Source organism: Crinia signifera, chromosome 6 (genome assembly GCF_055691185.1).
Source record: "Crinia signifera chromosome 6, ASM5569118v1, whole genome shotgun sequence".
Lineage (NCBI taxonomy): Eukaryota > Metazoa > Chordata > Amphibia > Anura > Myobatrachidae > Crinia > Crinia signifera.
In genome coordinates this window covers 232228745-232252916 of record NC_139222.1, presented here as the reverse complement: position 1 = coordinate 232252916, position 24172 = coordinate 232228745, and the positions used below count along the sequence as shown (strand labels likewise).

General features: G+C 42.5%; 1 protein-coding gene across 5 annotated transcripts in view; it reads left to right on the top strand.

The window, feature by feature from the left end:
- The window catches only part of PCDH15 (protocadherin related 15), a 1154330-nt gene that overhangs the window by 271355 nt on the left and 858803 nt on the right, over nt 1–24172 (top strand). For 3 of the 5 annotated variants that reach the window (XM_083149096.1, XM_083149092.1, XM_083149093.1), the window contains exons 3-4: nt 3637–3651; nt 4329–4394. In XM_083149096.1, coding sequence (XP_083005222.1) covers nt 3637–3651; nt 4329–4394 — 81 coding nt within the window. The remainder of the gene's footprint in view (nt 1–3636; nt 3652–4328; nt 4395–24172) is intronic. The other 2 variants (XM_083149095.1, XM_083149094.1) reach the window with 1 other exon arrangement.

Below are 24172 nucleotides of genomic sequence, written 5' to 3'. Positions count from 1 at the left end.
TCAAAAAAAAAAACATATTACTAATAAATTGAAAGTATCTCTTCAAATGTAATTTGTTTATTTTTATTAAATGACACACACATGGTTGTTTTTATAGTTCTATATGCCGCTAGAGGAATAATGGGCCTTATTCTAGTTCACTCTTTCTGACAAAATCTTTTTTTTAGATGGACAAAGCCATGTGCACTGCAGGGGGGCAGATATAACAGGTGCAGAAAGAATTAGATTTGGGTGAGTTATTTTGTTTCTGTGCAGGGTAAATACTGGCTGCTTTATTTTTACACTGCAATATAGATCTCACTTTGAAGTAAAACCCCACTGAAATCTAATTCCCTCTGCACATGTAACATCTGCCCCACCTGCAGTGCACATGGTTTTATACATCTAAGAAGGAATTTGTCAGAAAGAGTGAACCAAAATAACCCCTATTTTGTGTGTGTGTGTGTGTAACACACACCTCCTTCCAGCAGAGAGACAGTGAAGACCCCCCCCCCCCCACACACACATTCACAACATTCACACACACACACACAAACATATATGCATCCAGCAGGAATATGTTATATATTTCAGAGGTGTAATATACCATATACACACAAAGCAGATGTTAACAGTTTCTTATATAGAGCCTGTTTAGTCCTATTCACAGCCTAGCGAACAGGTAAACACCACCCCACCCTCCAGACAAACGTCTGCCCCCCCGCCCCCCACAATGCAAATACCCGCAATTGCATGCGAGGGAATATGTACACTTACACATCTCCTCGCATGTGGCCACACGAGTGAAAAGTCGTTTGATGGTCACTGACCATCAAATTTTTTTTTTTCATGTTCGCAAATAAGTCAGTCTGAACGGACTTTTATTTCTGACGGAGATGGCCGAAATGGGGGCGACCACTGACATCATGTGCAACAATCAGGTTAATATCAAACCTTACTGCAGGGGCATAATGATTTGCATATCGTAACAGGGGCATTGCGGTGTGTGGAGAATATTGTGTTATTGGCATTGCTGTGTGCGGCATATTGCGCAGGGTCATTACAGTGTGCGGCATAATGTGTCAGGGGCATTATGGTGTGTGACATTATGTGTATGGGGCATTGCAGTCTGTAGCATATTGTGATGAGTCATTGTAGTGGGTGGAACAATGTGTCAGGGGCATTATGATGTGCGGCATAATGTGTAAGGGGCATTTTACGGTTATTAGACAATCTTTTTTTCCATTTTGTAGCTCTTCTGGAGGTTTAATTTGGCTCTGGTATCTCATGCACAATTAAGGTTGGGTACCACAGGTCTAGTGCATATTTCTATGGTGTGCTTCTAAAGACAGACCAAGTGGTTTAATCTTTAAACATCATAAGAGGTTGAAAGTTGGTGTCTCTGGTGTACCCATCGCTGTACATACATCACAGAAGTGCTTTGCAGCAGCAAAGTGGCTATAAAGAACAGCGCTGAGCCCATGTACTATAGGGGGGATTGACTTAAATTACATCTCCTCACAAGAAATTAATTGTGCCACTTAAAGAGGAGGGGCATCAGAAATGTACCTCATTTTGCCCTAGGAAGGGAGTTCCACCTTACTAGGCTGGCTCCATCTTTCTAGTGAGTGCAAAGACTCTGGCACTATGTTAGGCGGTAGCCCGGACTACTTGTCCCTAGACTCCCCCCCCCAAAATACCATTGCACAGAATAGGTAAATTGTGCAAATTCATTACCCCCCCCCCCCCTTTCCAAACAGCATAGTTTCCTGCATGATCTCATTCTTCCAGCTCCACTAAAAACTGAGTGTGATGTGGGAGACCAGGCCAGTTTTCCGTGAGTGTGAGGGACTTGCCGAAAAATTGTAAGTCTCCCGATAGGAGTGTAGACAAGTATGCTACTCTTGCACCTAATGCCACCTAATGCCATTAGTATTATTTATTTATTAACAGTTTCTTATATAACGCATACATATTCCGCAGCGCTTTACAGAGAATATTTAAACATTCACATCAGTCCCTGCCACAGTGGAGCTTATATCTTATCTTATATCCCCTACCACATGTACACGCATACACAGACATGCTAGGGTTAATTTGTTGGGAGCCAATTAGCCTACCAGTATATTTTTGGATTGTGGGAGGAAACCGGAGTACCCGGAGGAAACCCACGCAAGTACGGGGAGAATATACAAATTCCGCACAGTTTGAGCCACGGTGGGAATTGAACCCATGACCTCAGCACTGTGAGGCAGTAAAGCTAACCATTACACCATCCATACTGCCCTGATGTACACTTATCTGTTCTGTACTTTCCTTTTTTAACACAGCAACTACATATAATTTTTTTTTTATGATGTATTGTTCATTTTGTATGTTTTTCCAACTTGGTAAGCAAAATTTAAGAAGCACGATGAAATAATATTGTGTGTGTGTGTGTATACTCCGTGCTTCACCATCGCTCGGGGGTATACACAAGGAGTGATACCTGCTTAATTTCTAAGCAATCTAATCAGGTTGCTTATACTCCTTTCCTATAGCACAAAATTACTGCCGGTTATCTTGCCAGTTTGACCCTGTAATTGGTGTGATGTTAGCTAACCGGTAGCAACACGGCAATATGAACCGTGTAAAAAGAAGGGTTCTTACCGGTTCGTTGCCGTGCAGTGTGAATGGGTTAATTGGGTCGATCAACCCGTTTCCCTTTCACACTATCAAGGCGGCAGTGCTTAAAGCAGCGCCAGCTCTAAGCGCAGCCTCCTCCTCTGCCCTCGATGACGCTCCGCCGCGCCCCCACATGACAACAGCGAACCGTCAATATTGCGATCTGAACAGACTGCACATGCAGGGTCACACCTGGACTGAAATATTTCAAAGTGCGAACCTGCATTTGCTGTCTGAAAGCAGTATAAGAAAACTGCTTAAATCGCCCGTGTGTATGCCCCTTTATTTTTCTATTTTATACCAGTGAAATTGGTTTGCTTCTGTTCTGTACTGTATTTTATCTTATTATATGGACTTTTTACTAAGCTCTGTTAAACTTTCTATAGTTATTATATTATTTCTGGTCTGATGACAATAGTAACATCTTAATTCACAGTTAATAAATTCCTTGATTTGCAAAGTTTCCCTTTACACAATCCCACTTCAGGGAAACATAGGTAGGCTTATTATCAAAGCTTATTGGTAATCATATTGATACTTGTATTCATCAATTTAAATCCTATTACAACTAAACACTTTGTGGCATTGATAGGCTCATAGAAACCAAACACATATTTGCTTTTGAGCTGATCAATGAAAGCTGATATCCAATTGGCTGCAATTGTTTACAGCGCGTTTTAATAAACAGAAATATTATTTGTTTGTACAAGTTGTGACTGAGAGCATGTTTGTATTTGCACTTCTACCATAGCTAGGGATCCAGATGTTTTTTCAACATATCTTAAGATTGTATGAGGATGTCATTCTGATTGGATGAATAACGTGATAGGATTTAACCACTGTATGCCTTGTATTCCCCTCTAACAATTCTCTGCTAATCCCTATACTCTTTGCTGTTTGCATGTGAAATCTATAAAAGAATGATTGTGTTCTCATTTCTTTTCTTTCATAATTCTTCTCTGCTTCCTTTGATGAATATACTTTTGACTGCAGATTGGCAATATGAGGGTAAGATCTCCAAAAGCTGAAGTCCTAAACATTGCTTGTCTGTTGTTCATATTCATTGTTACTTATAACATTCTTCAAATTCTGCTCACTCGCTTCAATTAGATCCTTTTGATCACAATTAAATTCCAATTATATTTGTTTTTGTTGCAAAGCTTTAATTACAATGGTACTCTTTTAGTCATCTTTTTGTGTTCTTTATTTCGTATTGAATTACCATAATATCCTTCTAGTCCTGAAGGACTTCAACTTCACAACTATGCCTGTCTCAGACTTCAGAGAGGTTTAGTACATGTTTTCCAAAGTTCTATTGACATAAGAAGGAACAAACACTTTTTTGAAATGAGAGAAAGGCGTACTGTTGCTGTGCATCAATAGCTTTTGGTGTTACATGTGACCAGTTCTGTGTTGTGATGTGGCAGTTGCTTGTTGTGTGCATCTTTAGGTGCGCAGGTGTGCTATGTTCAGTGCAGCTCTGTAGCAGTACAAGCAGACTTTGTGAAACCATTCTGTGCAGCCATTCAAATTACATTGCTGTATTCAGTTCCGTCTGAATCTCAACAATACCATCTTTATTTAAAAAAAAGCCATGCCAGCAACATTCCTTAACTACTTAACATAATGAGACAGACATTAAGCTAATTAATTTTTTTCTCTCTCTTTTTTCCCACTGCTTGTAGATTGTGAACTTGCCAGGTCTGGTCCACCAGCTACTATAGTTGCTATAGATGAAGAAAGTAGAAACGGTAAGCACATTCGGAAATCCTTTTTTTTTTTATTATTATATATAGCTCTTAATTAGAAATGTTAATTTGTCTATCAGGCTGTAAATGCAGACCATTAATGTGCAAATTCTGTTACATCTAAAATGCAGGTCAATTGATAACATAAGCCTCGTTTTATCATTTACATATGCGAACAAATTATGATACAGTGGCAAAAATTATAATTACTCTTTCAGTGCAATATTAAGTTCAGGCGATAAATGATATTGTGGAAGAGACTAATCTTTATTTAAAGTCATAAATAAGCAAACACTAATATGTGTAACCAAATGCATTGAGTTGCTCGATTTTTGTAGCATTACACAGTGGGTGTCGAAATGTTAATTATGTAACCATAGATCTGTTCAACACAATTTATGAGCTGATCTGTGTTCACCTCTATCTTTTTGGGAGAACTGTGCTGCATGTGTCAGAATCACAGGGGAATCTCCAGGGGCTTGAATGAATCTGCATTGCATTTCACCAGCAAAGACAGTACGTTCTGTAGCTGTAAGGAGCCTGGAGGAACCCTAGGTGCATACAGGAAATATCACAGATACACAGCACATCCATTTTCCAACCTGTCTTTGATTCCTTCTAAGCACGCATTTTAGGCAATAATTTTCTAAATGTACTGAGGCAGGCAAAAATTCTAATAAATCTATTTTCTAATAAACTGAAAGTAAATTATATAAAATCAATTGCTAAAGACCGTAGGTATAATCTTAAATAAATGACACAGTCCTGTTTTTACTTCTTATTTTGTTATAACTTCTCCCTGGTTGATAAGGAGACTCTTTAAAATATTGGTTATCTAATTCCTGAATACCTGAAGAGTCTAGTAATCTCTCTAAGGCCAGACTGGGGGTGAAAAACAGTGATGATGCCATCACTTTTTTCTTATCATGATGAAAGTAGTGGGGAGAAAAGGAGGATGTGTGCTACAAGAAAATGGCTGCTGCTCCTTAGTACACTATATCCTCTCGGGTAAATGTTGTGGCTAATGAGACATACTGTACCATGTGAGCTAGGAGGGCAGGGGAAGGACAAATAGATATAAAGTGTACCCTCGTGGGCTATTTTCACTCGCCACGGTTCGTGCACAGGTTTGTATTCCCCCACAAGGTATACATGGACCCAGTGATTGATGGGGAAAGTCCTCCTGGCAAAGGGGTCTAGGTGCTACTGGGGCAAACGCAGGATTTTCAGAAGGGGGTTTCCAGAGGGGCGGAGCAAAGCACGGAGATGGACACTTAGGTGGCCCAGTATATTCCGGGTCAGTTAAAGTATTATAGATAGACCAAATGTATATAAATAATAATAATAATAATAAAAAAAAAAATATATATATATATTATATATATATATATATATATATATATATACATACAGGGGCGTCAACAGCAGTGTAGACCCCTGGGCATAGCAATGTATTGGGGCACCTACCGATCCTCCAGCGGTAGGGGTGGGGGAAGCTTTGATGTCCCGCGAGTGGTAGGGGGTATTATATCAACCGCTCAGCATGTAGGGCCTGGATCAGTAATTTCCACTAATTACCCCTTCACTGCACATATGGTGGGAGAAGGGGCATTGGGCTGAATGACGGAGCCCTGATACATAACTTCCAGGGTGGTGGAGGATGTTTAATATGCAGAGGAAGGGTGTATAGTGGAGTGGGCTTATTATTCATAATTTTCTATTGGAAGGACAGCTTGCTTGACTGCAGATATCTCCAGTTCCCAGAAATAGATTTCTTAGATTTTAATGGAATTAAAAGCTAGAGAATCCCACCTACCAAATGGTATTAGGGACTAGGGGATCAGACTTCAGGAGGCAGAGCAATCTGCCAACTAGTATATAAAACTACATACCAGGTGTGTGTAGCTGGAGCAGTAACCATCTGCTGGAAGGCTGATATCTCTGGTTTTGGGAATAGTAGAGACAAGCTACTAGTGTCCGTCCAAGGGGGAGAGTCTCAGCTTTTGGAATATACCCTCAGAAAAACTCTAAGTCAGACAGAACCTGAAATATCTGACTAGGAAGAGCAATTAACAGGCTTGGATGGGGACCACTGCTTTGAAGTCAGATATCTCCGGTTCCCAAGGGCCGATTTTTAAAATTCTTGTACCCATGGAAAGAGGGGACCCTCAGCTTTCAGCCTAGGACCCTTACACTCCTGGGGGGGGGGGTTTCTGGGTACTCAGAAACCCCCCCTGCGTGCGCTACCCTGCCACATGGTATGTTTCTTCAGTCATATGGTCCAAACTACATTTATAAGATAGTAACTAGCCGCTACCATACACTATTTATTAACCATTAATTATATAGCACACACATATTCCGCATCACTTTACAGAGCGATTATTTGAACATTACTGTCCCAGTGGATCTTACAATTTATATTCCCTACCACATGTACACGCACACACATTCATTATAGGGTTAATTTTTGTTGGGAGTCAATTAACCTGCCAGTATATTTTTGGATTGTGTGAGGAAACCGAAGTACCCAGAGTAAATCCACATAAGCACGGGGAGAATATACAAACTCCGCACAGTTAAGGCCATGGAGGGTATCGAACCCATGACCCTAGCGCTGTGAGGCAGTAATGATAACCACTGATTTGCTTACTTTTTGGGGGTCTGGTTTTCAGTTAATTAAAGCAGTTTATACATGTTTTTACTTGCAAATAACAAAATACATAATTTGGCTATACTAGTAATATGCTTCCATTATCCTATCACTTTTCCAACGATATACAGGGTTTTGTATATAATATGTACTGGAAAACTACATCTAAAATCTGGTTGGTTGCTCTAACAACAAAAACACTCATAAAAGTAATATGTACCTCAAAGGCAATTGCCAATGTCGTAAGTAGCCATTTTCACTAAATCATTTAAGATGTAGATAAAATGGCTAAAGATTACAGTAGACTATAGAAAATAAGAATAACATTTGAAGCCAATAAATAAATATATAAATAAACACTGCAATAAATGTTGTTTTTTGGTAGTTTGACATGTACATATACAGTACTTGATTATACTGATATTGACATGCAATATCCAATAAAACACACATACACCACACCAACACCCACATAACCACACCATACAAAACACGCATAGATATGCACACATGCATTACCAGCAGCAGTTGTGCCTTAGGTGCAGCATCGACTGGTGAAGCACAGCAGCAGAAACAATAGACCAACCAGGCCCAGAAAGAGTGACTGGGGAGGGGCATCAGTGCATCAAATAAATTAGCCCCCCTTCTTGCATCGCAGACCTCTAAAGGGGCGTGACCAAATACCAGAACCGGGCATAATTTAGCATGCTATTATCTAAAAAATAAAATATTGGCGCTGGGTACGCTTTGTGCTATTGTTTGGCTAGGTACCTTATAAGAAGCTGGCCAGGAGGGTTGTTTTTGTTCTACATACTTGTTGTAACTGGCCTCTTATTTGCTAACAGATGCACAATATCATATCTCAAGAGTTTTATCTTAAGATCATTTTTTGTCGTAAATTTGCCTTTTTAGTGAGCATTTAGGGCGAGATGTACTAAAGTGAAAATGCGGTAAAACCCCCATTTTACCGCATTTTCCTATGTACTAAAACCCGTTCGCAGTGATATCGCAGGGCAGGGTATCGCCACCTTTGGGTGGCGATACTCTATAGAAGCCTATGGGCTTCTTTTCGCCGCCCGCCGCGTCGCCGCAACCCCGCCGCCTCGCCGACCCCCCCCCCCTTTCCCCCCTCCCTTGGGCTTACCTTCTTGCAGGTCCTCCTGGACCGCGGAAGGTAAGCCCTTCCTCTCCCTAGCAACGCAGCCGGACGTCCTTCCGGCTGCAGGGGGGAGGAGGAAGCGCCGGGGACAGCCTGCTTAGCTGTCCCCGGCGTGAAAGCAGCAGAAGCCGGCTGGGAGGTGATGGAGACCCCCCGCAAACCACAGTACAGGTATCGTGGGGGGCCTCTGTCACCGCATCGCATGTTAGTACATATGCGGCGGCATCGCGGCGGGGGGGGGGGGGGTGCGCGAAGGGCGGTGATGTATTTTAATACATCCCGCCCTTATTATTAAACTATTCTGTTCATTTTTATTAAGTTTTTACTTTGCCTTTACTGTTTGTTATTAAACATGATTTATAAATATGATTATTTATGATACTTTTCATACCAGCTACAGTATTATATTTAATTTTCTTTTCTATAGGTCTTATTTTATTCAATGGAAATGTACTGTATGAACATTCTGTTGATTGCTCATAAGCTTTAAAGGGATTTTTATATATGTTCAAAAAAGTGTGCATGGATGATTTAGTACTGTATATAAAATGTTTGGTACTTTACTAAATTCATCAACATTCCGTGTTGATTATGCTTTATGTGACGTGCAAGAGAGTTTTTGTATTTTTATTAGGCACAGGGCTGTAAGTTCATATTTAGAGCTAAGAGTCGAGATAGTTGTTTTTGCCCCAATCTCTGCTCATATTCAATGCCAACACCCTGTTCCAGCAGCACAGAGACTCCAGGGGTGCCGAGATGGTAGAGGGATTGGTCCTAATTGGAGATGACCACCTTCCATTGCCTTCTATATATGCCACTAAATAAAAACAATTTATTTAAATATACAAATTGTTGCTTTTATTGTCAGAAACAATAATTATTGGCCAGATGCTTAACTAAGGGGGTGCAGACTGCACCTGGGTGTCATCCTGTCACTGAGGAGGAGCCAGGCAGAGTATGCGGGGCAGTACAGAATCTACAGGAATGATGCGATTGGGTGCTTCCATAAGGCCACACCTCTTTCTGTGAGGCAACACATTATTTTGGTGCACGAAAGTGCCCCCAACCCAGGATCTGCATTGTTATTGGTAATCAAATAAGTTCATAAAGTAGAGCTCAGGAGGTTTGATAAGAATCCTATGAAGATTAGGTATTTCATTTTGTTTTTGATTAATTAAAAGTACAGTATTATGGCTGTAATCTATTAAGAAATGGATGCGCCTTATGTGGTTGTACTTACTATTATCACTTATTGTTATTGCTTTCTTAGCATTCACGGTACTTATATAATGCCAGCATATTCTGTTGCACATAAATTAAATACAAAACCATAATAAAATACGTCTGGGCCATAACATAACATTAACTGCTCAAAAGCCTACAATCTATAGCTGAATAGGCACTGATGCATGGGATAAGTACTACATATTGTATATCAGTCCATCCAGATTGCAGAAGTTTCTAAGTGGGTTGTATGATCCAGTCACACAGTATTGTTGTGTAGAAAGAAAATATATGTAGTTATGTATGAAATAGAGCATAGTATATACACAAAATCAAAATATAGAACATTAAACACACATGGCTGCAGTTATTCAAGGGAATAAAGGTGAAATTAATACCTGAGATCTAGGCAAGATAAAGAACAAATATAAAGTTCAGTTCAGAATATGAAAGAGGCGTACTGTAACACAGAGGTGCATAGGTGAAATGAGAAGACAGCAGGAGGCAGAATCCTACTCGTTAGACCGAACAATCTACACATACGGTACACCCGAAATGTTACAACAAAGGGATATTTCATCATGGTTTATGTGCATTTCATTTCAATGTCATATGGATGTCCACATTTTCTGCTTTACTAATGTAGGAGTTTTATTTTTAAAGAGATAAAAAAAAACTGTAACTAAGGGGGAGTTTTATCAAATCTTGGAGCAAGAAAAAATTCCAACCAATCAGCTTTTGCAATTTTTTGTGAACCCTGCCTTTTAAAATGGCATGTAGAAGATAAATAGTTGGTACTATAGGCGGAAACAGACTAGAGCAACGTGGACATCGAAAAGTGTTCACTCAAGTATCCTGCATCTTTCAAAACCCATGCAGTTCATCTTCCCTGCCTGGGGTGTCACTGTCTGATGTGGTGCTTCTAGTACAGGTCTAGTCTGCATATCAGTGCTGAACTACAGACCATACTGTGCTAGAAGCACCTAACCAGAGAGAGGCACCCCAGGCAGTAAAGAAGAACTGCATGGGTTTTGAAAGATGCAGGATGCGAGAATGAACACTATCACATTTTGGGCAACGAGACCCTACATTGGCAAGTTCATACACCCTTGCCAATGCAGGGGGCGACTGAGTGGCAGCAGATGCCAAACCGCATTCAGCAGCATGGTATCACAAGTGATGACTTCTGACTGACCCTGCAGCAGGCCAGAAGACATTGATAACGATGACGAGGGCGCACAGATCTGTTGATATATTATTCCAATTCTTGGGCAATATGTTCTCTAGTATGTACCCAGATTTTGGGGCAATTGTAGTGAACCATGGAGAGTGATAAAAACAAGCCAATTAGCTCCTTCTGTAACTCAGTTTTTAAAAACATCCTGTGACATTGCTGTTAGAAACTGATTGACTTGTACATTATTGCTCTTTCTGTCTAGTGCTTAGTACATGTCACCCTCTATTGGTCTCCACACTATGGGCAGGATGTAATGCTGTCCGGGTTTGATGGTAGTGCGGGATGCCAGCCAAACTCAAATGTTTTTTAAAGGAGTAATCACTTATGGTTTTACCTTATAAGTTTTTGCCCCTTTAAAAAAAATCATACTGTAGATCAGTCGGCATCCCGCACTGCCACTAAACTATGGTGGCATTACATCCTGCCCTGTGCCTCTCCGGGACTTGATAAATCTCACCCTTAGATCATTTAGGCCTTTTATTATGTGGTTTATGTACAGTATGAAGCTGTAAATCAGGTGACTATAGGAACCAATCAGCTTCTACCTATTATTTGATATAATGTACTTGATAAATGCTACCTTAAAGTTCATTGGTTGCTATGGGCATCTTCACTGGTCTACTGTTTCCACTGCTTAATACTTTAATCCATCTGTTAAGGGAGCTGCTATATACAGTAAGTTGGCAATAAAGGACTTAAAGGTGACCCATGCGTTAATTGATTTAAAGGATCGGTATATAGAAATTCAGTTATTTGAGGTTGAGTCAGAGGCGTAACTGTGGGAGGCAAAGGAATCATCTGCCGCTGGGCTCCTGCTCCCAAGGGGGCACCTCTGCTAACCTGCAAGTTTGAGTCATTTCATTGAGAGCTGTCGCTATCGTTTCTGTGGCTGCCTCCCCCTTCTAGCAGGGCCATAGACGTCACGCTCTCTTTATTTTAAACATAATATAGATATCATACATACATGCATACACATATTTATACAGTATAAGGTGCTGTGTGTGTGTGTGCGTGTGTATGTGTGTATGTATGTGGGGGGGCACCAATGCTTATCTTGCCTCCGGGCAACTGGGATGAACTTATGCCACTGGGTTAAGTAATATAGAAACAAATCTGTACTGGGAATTATTTGCTTTTATTGTAAAACAATGAAAAAGTGTCAGATTATTTTTGTATTCCTTGCCTGAAGTGGCATCAATGTGGTGACCTATGTTTAATTGAAAAGTCACTGCTGAAAAAGTGTCATATCACCGTAATACATCATACAGTATTATGCGATAGGTGTTACTATTGTATATCATATGTTCTAGAGATGCTGTAACAGTGATTATTTTTTAGATTTAGATGGTTTCTCTGGCATTGAGTGAAATTGCATTTTCAAGGTTGTGTATACAAACATAAAGGTGTACAGGTTCTTCAAATATCTGCGAGGATATCAGAACAGGAATGCACCAAAATGGGAGTTCTAGTAAGAAAACTTAAATTAATAATGTAGGGAGTGAGAGAGGGATGGAGAAGGTGAGAGGTGCAGGGGCTGAGTAATGGTAGCATGGATTTAAAAATGCAGGGGGTGCGAGGGAAGGAGAACTAAGGTACTTACCATCGTAGGCAAGAGAGAGAGAGGGATTGAGAGAGTGAGAGGTGCAGGGGCTGAGTGACTTATGATGCAGGGGCGGAGAGGACTATGGAGTGAAAGAAGGATGTAGAGAGTAAGAGGTATAGGCAGAGCTGTTTCTAGACAATAAAAATGCCCCCCAACACAATGTCCTAGTGATGAAATTGCGTTTGCCGCAAAAAAGGCACACAGTGATGCCAATTACACATTATGCCCCACACTGTGATGCTAATTACACAATACATCGCACACCGTGATTCCCATTACACCCCACACTAGCCCCAAGCTTATTTAGCCGGTCTTGTACCGGGCTCCTTTTTATACAAGGTCTTCCGGCCAACCCATGCTCATCCTGGCTGGTCAGCCCTGGATGTGATGCCTGGGGGAGTGGGGTGCTGGGGACCCCGCTCAGCCCTGTTTGGCTGTGCCCATTACACATATGCCCCACAGCGTAATGCCCATTACAAATTATGCTCCACAGCATAAAGCCCATTACACAATATGACCCACACCATAATAATTATACATTATGTCACATAAGTGCAACTTACCTACATGGTAATTGCCAGGAGTTTATTTATTAACAGTTTCTTATATAGCGCACACATATTATGCAACGCTTTACAGAGAATATTTGAACTTTCAAATCAGTCCCTGCCCCAGTGGAGCTTACAATCTATATTCCCTACCACATGTATATTCACACAGACATTCTGGGGTCATTTTCGTGGAAGCCAAATAACCTACCTGTATATTTTTGGATTGTGGGAGGAAACCAGAGTACCCGTAAACCCATGCAAGCACGGAGAGAATATACAAAATCTGCACTGATAGGGCCATGGTGGGGTTCAACCCCATGACCTCAGGGTGTGAGGCGGTAATGCTAACCATTACAACATCCATGCTGCATGCAGGAGTTACATGCTCGTTGCCATGGGGAATTTCCTGCTGGTTGCCATGGGGTAATTACATGCTCATTGCCTAGGGGGATCTCATTGGCGCACTGTGTGCACGCCCCTCAAATAAAAAAAAAACTAGCATATTCCTCTGCTGCCTGCTCATCAGCCAGTCACGGCTCCCGTAGCCTGTACCAGCAGCGCTGGTGGGGGGCTGTGACAGGCGGCTGTCAATGATACATGGTATAGGGTGGGGTACTCTGGTGGAGTTGAGTGTCTCCCTCCCCATGCTGACCCAGTGCTCCGGCTTCTATGGCTCCCGGGCAGTGCTATTTTTGTAGGAAAATAGGATCAGAAACTGTGGGCGGGGCAGGAGAGGATGGTGATGTTGGTGGAGCTAACAAATGGGCAGGGCATCAATTTTTGCATAAACTTTTTTGTTAGCACATAATGCGCTCACCAGTGTCAGTTACATAGTGCCTCCAATACCTGCAGCAATGTCAGATACACAATGCCCCCCAGCAGTGGTGCAAGTCTAATAAAATACGTAGTGGCTCTGTGTGCATGCACCAAAGCTGTGTGCCAAAAAAATGGGTGTGGCCAATGAAAATGGGGTTACAATACACATATGCCCCCAATAGTGCAGTTCCAGGTACACATATGCCCCCAATAGTGCCAGATACACATATGCCCCCAATAGTGCCAGATACACATATGCCCCCAATAATGCCAGATACACATATGCCCCCAATAGTGCAAGAAACACATATGTCCCCAATAGTGCCAGATACACATATGCCCCCACAGTGCCAGATACACATATGCCCCCACAGGGTCAGATATACATATGCCCCCATAGTGCCAGATATGCCCCCATACTGCTAGGGCCCAGCACACTTGCTTCCGCACATTGGCAGATAAAAACTGGTTGCCGCCCCGTTACTTTCTGTTTTATATCTTTATTATTTGAACAAAAATTTATGCAATTTGTATCTGCTGTATTTTATTTATAATGCTTATTTATTATGTCTATTTATGTGTTTGTACTGTACTTAAGAATTGTTGGTATTGTTTCGTTGTTTGTGTCCATAAAAACCTCAATGTGTTGCATGTTAGTTTAGACCTCTCAAATGTAAGAAAGTGTTAGGGTAATATTTTCTCTGATTTAAAGAATTTGTGAAAGCATAGTATATTGTGAAGTATATCAGGACACCATAGAACTCCCTAACAGTGAGCACTTGAATCATGTTGAATGTTGGTGAAAAATGAAATATTTCAGGTGTTGTAAGTTTTCAAAACCCGTTGGTTATTATTATTCACCTATTGCAGTGTCACAACAGTTGCGAGTGACTGGTGGCATTTACTTGTTCCTTAGGGTGGGATGTATTAAAATACATCGCCGGCCATCGCCACCTGCCCGCCACGATGCCAGCGCATATGTACTAACATATGCGGCTGGCATCGCGGTGCGGTGATGGAGACCCCCCGCGATACCTGTACTGTGGTGTACGTCTCCGTCATCTCCCTGCCACCTGCCTCTCCCCTCACGCTGGGGACAGCTAAGCAGGCTGTCCCCGGCACCTCCTCCTCCCCCCTGCAGCCGGATGGACGTCCGGCTGCATTACTAGGGGGAGGAAGGGCTTACCTTCCAGGTCCAGGAGGAGCTGGATTAAGGTAAGCCAGAGGGAGGGGGAGAGGGGGTTTGCAGCGAAGGTGTCGGGCGGCGAAAAGAAGCCCATGGGCTTCTATAGGGTATCACCACCCAAAGGTGGCGATACCCTACACTGCGGTAACATGGTGGCTGGGTTTTAATACATAGGAAAATGCATTTTCCCCTTAGTATGGGAAAATGGCTGCGAACATACCCAACAGGTCTCAATCAAGTACTAAGTTACAATTTTTTTTTCTGAATAATGTCCTTGTTTTTATTATTACACTTATCTATTTCTATTGCCTCTTTTTATTGTCCTAATGATTTGTGATAACATTGTAAAAAATAAAACAAGTAGGCAGCATGACATATCAAATTCTCCCACCTCAGTAGTGGTTAGATTTGGTTTGAAAGAATGACATTTAAAAGCAGAGGTAAAGTGGGAAATAGACACAGCTCCTTAGATTTTATTTATTATTATGTCTTTGTTTACATGGTTCTTGTATAGCACAGCAAGTTCTGTTGCGCTTTACAATTGGAAACATGGATAAAACAAATTGGGTAGTTACAGACAATCAAAACAGTAGGAAGGCCCTGCTCGCAAACTTACAGTTTATAGGGAAATACTGTGGGCATTGATTCACAAGGATAGGTTTTATCTGTTCCATAGTAGTAGTAGTGGTAGTAGTACGTTTATTTATAAGTGTCCGCAGCGCCGTACATAGCAAACAAAAAACAAATTACAAGGTAACGTACAGGGTGTGTTGAAAAATACAGTATGAATAGGGGTATAGCTGGTAGAACTAAAATCAGCATCAGTTCAGAAGTAGGTGTCAAAATTGTCGAGGAGACTGAAGAGGAAGTAGAGGAAGGGAAGAACAGGACAGGAGCACAGGTGAGGTAAAGAGGTAGGGTGAGTACGTGAGGAAGGAGGACCCTACTCATAAGAGTTAACATACTAAAAATAGGTGGGTGGACCAACGAAAAACAATAGGATAAGTAGGAACGGAGGGGAACAGAGGCAGGATAGGAGGATCAAAAGAGGTTAGGAGGAGGGATAGGCTAGTCGAAAAAAGTGGGTTTTGAGGGAGTGCTTGAAGGTAAGGGAATCAGAAAGCCTGATGGGTGGCGGGAGGTTGTTCCAGTGCAGGGGGGCAGCGCGAGAGAAGACTTGGACACGGGAGTGGGAGGAGGTGATTAGGTGAGAGGTCAGTCGGCGGTCAGCGATGGAGCGAAGAGGACGGGAGGGAGTGTGGATAGAGATCAGTGAAGAGAGGTAAGGAGCAGTGGAGGAGGAGAGAGCCTTGTAGGTGGTGGTGAGGAGTTTAAAGAGAACTCGAAAGGAATGGGGAGCGAATGAAGAGATAGACAGAGGGGGGAGGCGGAGGTAGAGCGGTGGGAGAGGAAGATGAGCCTAGCAGCAGCGTTAAGAATGGATTGGAGAGGTGCGAGGCGGGTGAGAGGTAGCCCAGAGAGAAGGATGTTGCAGTAGTCAAGGCGGGAGATGACAAGAGAATGAATGAGAATTTTGGTCGCGTCAGTGGAGAGGAATGGTCTGATGCGTGAGATGTTGCGTAGGTGAAAGCGGCAAGACTGTGAGAGAGCACGAATGTGGGGGGTGAAAGAGAGGGAGGAGTCAATGATGACACCGAGGCAGCGCGTTTGGTCGGTGGAGGTGATCTCGGTTTCACCAATGCTGATGGAGATAGTGGAAGAAGAGGGGTTGTTCAGGGGATGGAAGATTAGAAGTTCAGTTTTAGCCATGTTTAGTTTCAGGAAGTGTTGGGTCATCCAGGCTGAGATGGCCGTGAGGCATTCGGAGACCTTGGATAGGAGTGATGGGGATAGGTCGGGGGAGGAGAGATAGATTAGGGTATCATCAGCATAAAGTTGGTAATGAAAACCATAGGAGCTGATGAGGGTGCCCAGAGAGGTGGTGTAGAGGTAGAAGAGGAGAGGGCCAAGGACTGACCCTTGGGGAACACCGACTGGCTGCGGGGTAGTAGGAGAGGAGGAGCTCGGAGTGGAGACGGAGAAGGAGCGATCAGAGAGGTATGAGGTGAACCAGGAGAAGACCGTGCCAGTGATGCCAAAGGAGCGGAGGGTGTTGAGCAGTAGAGGGTGGTCAACAGTGTCAAAGGCAGCCGACAGATCAAGCTGGATGAGGATAGAGAAGAGGCCTTTGGTTCCATAATGATCCAATGATGATCTTTCGGGATTCACTTTATAAAGGTTCATGGTGGGCTGTATTATACAGTGACCCAGCATTGTTGGCTAGGGGTCAGGAGGATGGAAAAGTGAGAGTTTTCTCAGAGGCTGTAAAAATTACATTGTAAAACTAGGCATATGCATTGCAAATATTTGGTATAATTATGGAAAAAAAATAATCAAGGTTAATTATTTTATAATATGTTAATCTCACTTAAGGTAGTTGTCTTTATTAAATTAAGACTTAAATAAAAATATAACCTTGTATATGTATTGTCAACTGTAAATGTTTGAATATTTTAGAAGTTTTTATGAATACGTCCCAAAATTTTGCCTGCCAAGAGGGATTGGTTTGTGGCCAAAAAAAGGGGCAGGGCTTTATGTAAAGGAGGCAGGTCCTCGTGCAGAGGGGATGGGGCAGTGCAGCATGATTTTTTTTGGGGGGGGAGTGCCCAGTGCTCTGCAATGCTAAAATCACCTGAAAAATGGCCACTGCACTATTATTCCGTATATACTGTACGAGCATGGCCGGTAAGGTCTTAGCGCTCCATTGATCAGACCTGACTGCACACTGTGCTGCTCTCGTCAGAGAGGAGGGGGGCCAGTCAGAGGGGGCAACACATGGACCTCTTCCTATCTTTAAACCCCACTGATAAGAAGCACTGTATAAGTAATCAAAGCATAATGTTTTTTTATTGTAACTTTTATAATGGGAGCTCAGATTTGAATTAATACACATGAAAAACACTAACAATACTAATACAATGTTATATAATAAAAATGTAAAACTGTTCCTCCATTCTATGGGGGGGGGGGTGTTTTGCGCAGCGGCAGTGAAAAGATGGAACATATACAGCAATTCAAATGTTGCTCAATACAGGCATGCCCAGCAGTTGACACTACTGTTATGAGGTTCCTTCATTTTGACAGGCTGGTAACTAATTAGTATAGGTTAAGCATCCCTTGTCCAAAATGCTCGGGACCAGAACCATTTTGCATAACGGATTATTCCCTATTTTGGAATATTTTTATATTTGAATTAGGTATCTTAAAGTATCTTGCATTTATGTTGTATAAGCTCATCAAATACATGACATACACACAAATATATTTTATTTGTGAATGAAACAAGTTTTTGAAACATGAAACAAAAAGTTTGTGTTTTATAGCAGGCATTGAATTTGAATGCAGAGCAATCATTTTTTTTTCACATATTTAGTGCCAGTTACATATCATGTCCCCAGTAGTGCCAGTTACACATCATGTTCCCAATAGTGCCAGTTACATATCATGTCCCCAGTAGTGCCAGTTACAGATGCCCCCAGTAGTGTCAGGTACAAATCATGTCCCCAGTAGTGCCAGTTACAGATGCCCCCAGTAGTGTCAGGTACAAATCATGTCCCTAGTAGTGCCAGTTACACATCATGTCCCCAATAGTGCCAATTACATATCATGTCCCCAGTAGTGCCAGTTACACATCATGTCCCCAGTAGTGCCAGTTACACATCATGTCCCCAATAGTGCCAGTTACATATCATGTCCCCAGTAGTGCCAGTTACACATCATTGGAGAAAGGTTAGGCCACCAATGTGACCTTGGAGAGCCCCTGGAAGGAGTATGTTAAGCCGAAGCAGCGGTTTCCATAGTGGGATGTCAGTCCCAAACAATATACAACAAGAAAAAAGAAGGGTGGAACCGCGCTTACCTAAACAACATGCAACAGGTGTTGGTAAAAGTGAACAAGTATTTAATATGAATAAAAATAAAGATATAAAATTGATGGATCACGTATCCAATAAAAACATTGATACCACAATGCGTTTATGTGAGAGTATGCATAATCACCCACAGTAGTACTGTACAGTTCTGAGTCTGTTCCTAGGTTGCCTCTGTATTCAAGTCCCGATAATGGTTGCCATGATGGGAGAGATGGAATCTCCAATCCAGCGAGCTCCTGCTGTTGGTGGGTGCTCTACCTGGGGTGATGTTGTCGAGAGCCAGGGAGCGCCGGATGTTGTTGGTGCTCTACCTGGTGGTGGGGAGTAATGTCCCAGAGTTACAGGCTGCGGGATAGATTTCAGAGGCTGGTCCGGTCACAGGGTTCAGATTGGATAAACAGGTTGGGTGTGGGTGTCTTAGGTTTCTTACACATCATGTCCCCAGTAGTGCCAGTTACATATCATGTCCCCAGTAGTGCCAGTTACAGATGTCCCCAGTAGTGCCAGGTACAAATCATGTCCCCAGTAGTGCCAGTTACAGATGTCCCCAGTAGTGCCAGGTACAAATCATGTCCCCAGTAGTGCCAGTTACATTTCATGTCCCCAGTAGTGCCAGTTACACATCATGTCCCCAATAGTGCCAGTTACATATCATGTCCCCAGTAGTGCCAGTTACAGATGTCCCCAGTAGTGCCAGGTACACATCATGTCCCTAGTAGTGCCAGTTACATATCATGTCCCCAGTAGTGCCAGTTACATATCATGTCCCCAGTAGTGCCAGTTACAGATGTCCCCAGTAGTGCCAGGTACACATCATGTCCCCAATAGTACCAGTTACAGTACATATAATGTCCCCAATAGTGGCTGTTACATATAATGTCCCCAGTAGTGCCAGTTACAGATGTCTCCAGTAGGTTTTTAGCAACAACAAAAAACTGTATTCTGCAAACTATAGTTTTCGGAATAATTTGGATAATGGATATTAGGATAAAGGTTACCTGTAATATAATTCTGTATATGTTATAGCTGAGCTTTACACTTCATATATTCTTGATAAAATAGTTGAAATGTCTTCCTCCTGTATATCAGAATTACAGGGAGCATCTGTTACTGGATATGCCAGGATCCTCTAATGTAATTCTTTCACATGCTGTTTAACCTTGGTCAAGACAAGCTTGTTCATTGTGACAGTGTCATTGATAATGTGACTGAGAAAGAATGACTTCTTCATTCTGCAGGAGAGCTGGAATAAATGTCTATTTAAACCCTGATTTATCATTGAAATTATAATATGAATACATAAGCATATAAAACATGCGCCTGATCCAGATAATACATATTTGCAGCTTGCTATTACTGCTCAGGTCAACTATACTTTATTATACTTTAACAGCATGTAAATCACTACTTATTCATATTTTTCTTTTCATTTATTTTAATTGTCTTGGTACTTGTTTCCTAGCACGGCCACCACGATTTCTATCGTGGTGGTCGTGTCGAAAAAAAAATCGCGTCGGGTGCATACCAAAACGCACACGACGCGATGTACCCGATTTCTCCATAGGCTTCAATGTTAAAATAATTTAACATTAAAGCCTATGGAGAAATCGGGTCCATCGCGTCCATGGTGTGCGGACGCGATGGACCCGATTTCTCCATAGGCTTCGATGTTAAATTATTTTAACATTGAAACTGAGTACATTTAACATAGAAAAAAAAAGGTAAATGGCCCAATATGGGCCATTTCTCATTGGGTATGGCCCCGGCATGTGTGTAAAAAATAATGGCCCCCCATTGTGGCCGCCACCCCCACGATTGACGCGAACCCGAAGCGTGGCGAGCGCAGCGAGCCCGCGAGGGGCGTCGGTGCGCGTCCTCCGACCTTTTCATTCCCCTACTATCCACGTCGGCGCGGAGTTGAGAATATATAGTGTGGCCAGCGCAGCGAGCCCCGCGAGGGGACGCGGATACCTGTCAAGCCCGCGAGGGACGCCCCTCGTGGGCTTGACAGGTATCCGCGTCCCCTCGCGGGGCTCGCCACGCTTCGGGCTCGCTGGCTCGCTACACTCGCCACACTATATATTCTCAGCTCCACGCCGACGTGGATAGTAGGGGAATGAAAAGGTCGGAGGACGCGCACCGCCGCCCCTCGCGGGCTCGCGGCGCTCCCCACGCTTCGGGTTCGCGTCAATCGTGAGGGTGGCGGTCACAATGGGGGGCCATTATTTTTTACACACATATGCCGGGGCCATACCCAATGAGAAATGGCCCATATTGGGCCATTTCCCATTTTTTCCTATGTTAAATGCACTCATTTTCAATGTTAAAATATTTTAACATTGAAGCCTATGGACAAATCGGGGGCATCGCGTCGGACGCGCATAGGCTTCAATGTTAAAATATTTTAACATTGAAGCCTATGGGGAAATCGCGGGCATCGTGTGCCTTAAAGTTAAGGCACACAATGCCCGCGATTGTGGCCGTGCTAGGAAACAAGTACCATTGTCTTAAACTAGAATATCACGGTTATGAGGTGCCAGATTTAGTAAGAATGTGGTCAGATTATGGTAGCCCTACTGGACCAAGTCGTATGTATGATGAACTTTATTGATCTTTGCTTGACCCATATACATTTTAATAGGAGCTTTACTGGTTTAAGTCAAATAAGTGGCTCTGATTTTTGCTGCAGCTTTCTATTCGCAGGGAAGGGAGGGGCGTAGAGGCAGACGGCATTTGGGAAAATGAGTGCGTGCCGTCTTATTTCCCTGGCATAGTGAGGCTAAGGACTGTGCAGTCAGTACAGTTTTACAAGGCCCTCTGTGAGTGCAAGCCTGAGTAAGGTCAGACTCAATCAGGCTGCAGTAGCATATGTACATCACAACCAATGTTTGCGATGTTCATCTAGAACTATCTAGATCGCATCACAGAGGTTTTATATATATATATATATATATATATATATATATATATATATATAGATAGATAGATAGATAGATAGATAGATAGATGTCAGTATCCTCTGTATGCTGATACTCAGCTCTAACTATCCTCCCCTGACCTGTCCCCATCTATATTGATAACCCTCCCCCACTCTGGCCGAATACTTACAGTATGCCGAATATTTATGATCGGCATGTCAGCAGACGGGATTATGGTGTAAGTATTCTCATCAATGTCGGTATTCTGACTGCCAACGTCCCATCTGAAGTCATGCTAACCACATGCCCCACTGACAGATCAGACACTGCATATTAATTCCTACTCTGTGACAAATATACTTAATCAACAGTAATTACTTAATGCGAATGTCAGTTGAGTGACCCAACTGGTTAGCAGTAGTAAAGGAAGTAATAAACATACAGTTGCCACACTCATGCCCCACAGTATATCTAGAAAACACAAAATCCACTATGGATATTACTCTGGCTCAGTGGTAGATCGCAGCCCTCCTCCCTCTTACACACACACACACACACACACACACACACACACACACACACCAATCCCAATGTGAGGTGTTCCTCCTTATGGAACTGCCAGCCTGGGCTGTTTCGGTAGGAAGCTTCTCTCTGCCTTACTGTGCAGCCCTAACCATCTTCTATGGGCTGAAGATGGGGTTTCGCACCGGTCCTGGTGCCTGTCATCTACATTGTGCAGGTATTGGGACCCAGCTGGTGGTGGCGAGCAGGTGGCAGGGTCCAGACAGCATGGTCTGTGGCAACCACCCTCCTCCATACAGGTAGAGTTGCTGCTGCTGTGGGAGCCATAGTAATGCTCTTTGATGCACTCGGCTGTGATTAGATTAAAGTAAAGGTGCCCATACACTAGTGAGATTTATCTTCAGATCTGGCTGGTTGAAACAAAAACATGGTTATGGATGAGTGACAGTTTGTCAGTTTTCCAGCATTTCCAAGCAAATGGTCAACTGTCATTTGCTCTAATCCATAACCATGTTTTTGTTCCAACCAGACAGATCTGCAGATAAATATGCGTGTGTATGGCCACCGTTAGTTAGGTCAGTGTCTGTTGAATAGAGTAGATCTACCGGTTGCCTTCAAATCACATTTCCAAGATATGTACAAAAGTAATTATTCATTCTCATCAGTAGAAAATCATCCTGGTGACAGATTCATTATAAGCAATATTATTTTATTAACTACCCTAGAACTGTGTGTGATGTTGGAGTCAGCATATTTTAAAGACATTCCTAATAAGTAATTTAATAATTCTGCATTTTCCCCACAAGGTAACCCATATATTCCATGTAAAATTCTGACATCTATAGGTTTCCCCATGCATTAATCCCCAAAGGGTGCATTCACCGCAGATTTATATTCAGTGCTAGAGTAACTGCTAAAGATGCTGAATGGAAATATCCTTATTACTGGCTGGAATACAAACTCTACAGAGGTATCCTGCTACAGCTTTGCTGTGTAAAGTAGCTTATGGCCGCGGGATCATGATGCCTATGGATCGTGGCATGCTGCGCTGGTCTGCTTTGCAGCTGGCCTCCATTGCAGTGTATGTATAGCAGGAGCATGTGTATGCACGCACTGTGTTATGCTGCAAATGGTTCACTGCATGGCCATGCACCACAGCAACAACGTAATCAGACACATCTGTAATTGAGTAGGTAATGGAATGATTAGTTGGATATCCCCCAGAGTGTAAACCCATAGTATACTTACTTCTGCAGTCTACCTTACACATAGGAGAACATTTACTAAGACGGGAGTTCTATTAAAGATGGGATGTTGCCCGTGGCAACCAATCAGATTATTTTCTTATTTATTTAGGCTCTTCTAGAAGATAACAAATAGAATCTGAATATTTGCTATGGGCAACATCCAATCTACAAAATAATACCTATCTTAGTACATACTGTATACACCTATGTGTAATGCTGGCCACACATCAGACCAACTGGTATTGTATGGGGGCAAATGCCAATGAGCAATTTGCTCACAAACTCAGGAGAATGGACAAAAACATTCAGTGAAATTGTTCAAATCAAACAGGTCCAACTACAGTACATTGTCTGATTGACAGTTATTGTCCATTTTCCAATTTGGGAAACAAATGACTTAATTACAAATTACATTTGCTCCCAGCCAGTACCAGGTTTATATTCCATCCAAACAACTAGTTGGATTGTTGGAGGAAAGTTGGTCTGATGTGTGGACCAACATAGAAGTAAGTATACCATAGGGTTACACTTATTAAATGTACCCCATATACCTGTAGGCCCTGATTCTAATTGACTCTAATTGAGTCCTTATGATGCCACCCCAGGGAATATACCCCCCCCCCCCCCCCCCCTTGCCGCCAGGGGATGTGTACTGAAGACACAACCCCTCACATGTTCCTGCTGGTGGAGAAATCATTCGATGATCTTTGACTATAAAATAATTTTTCTCTCC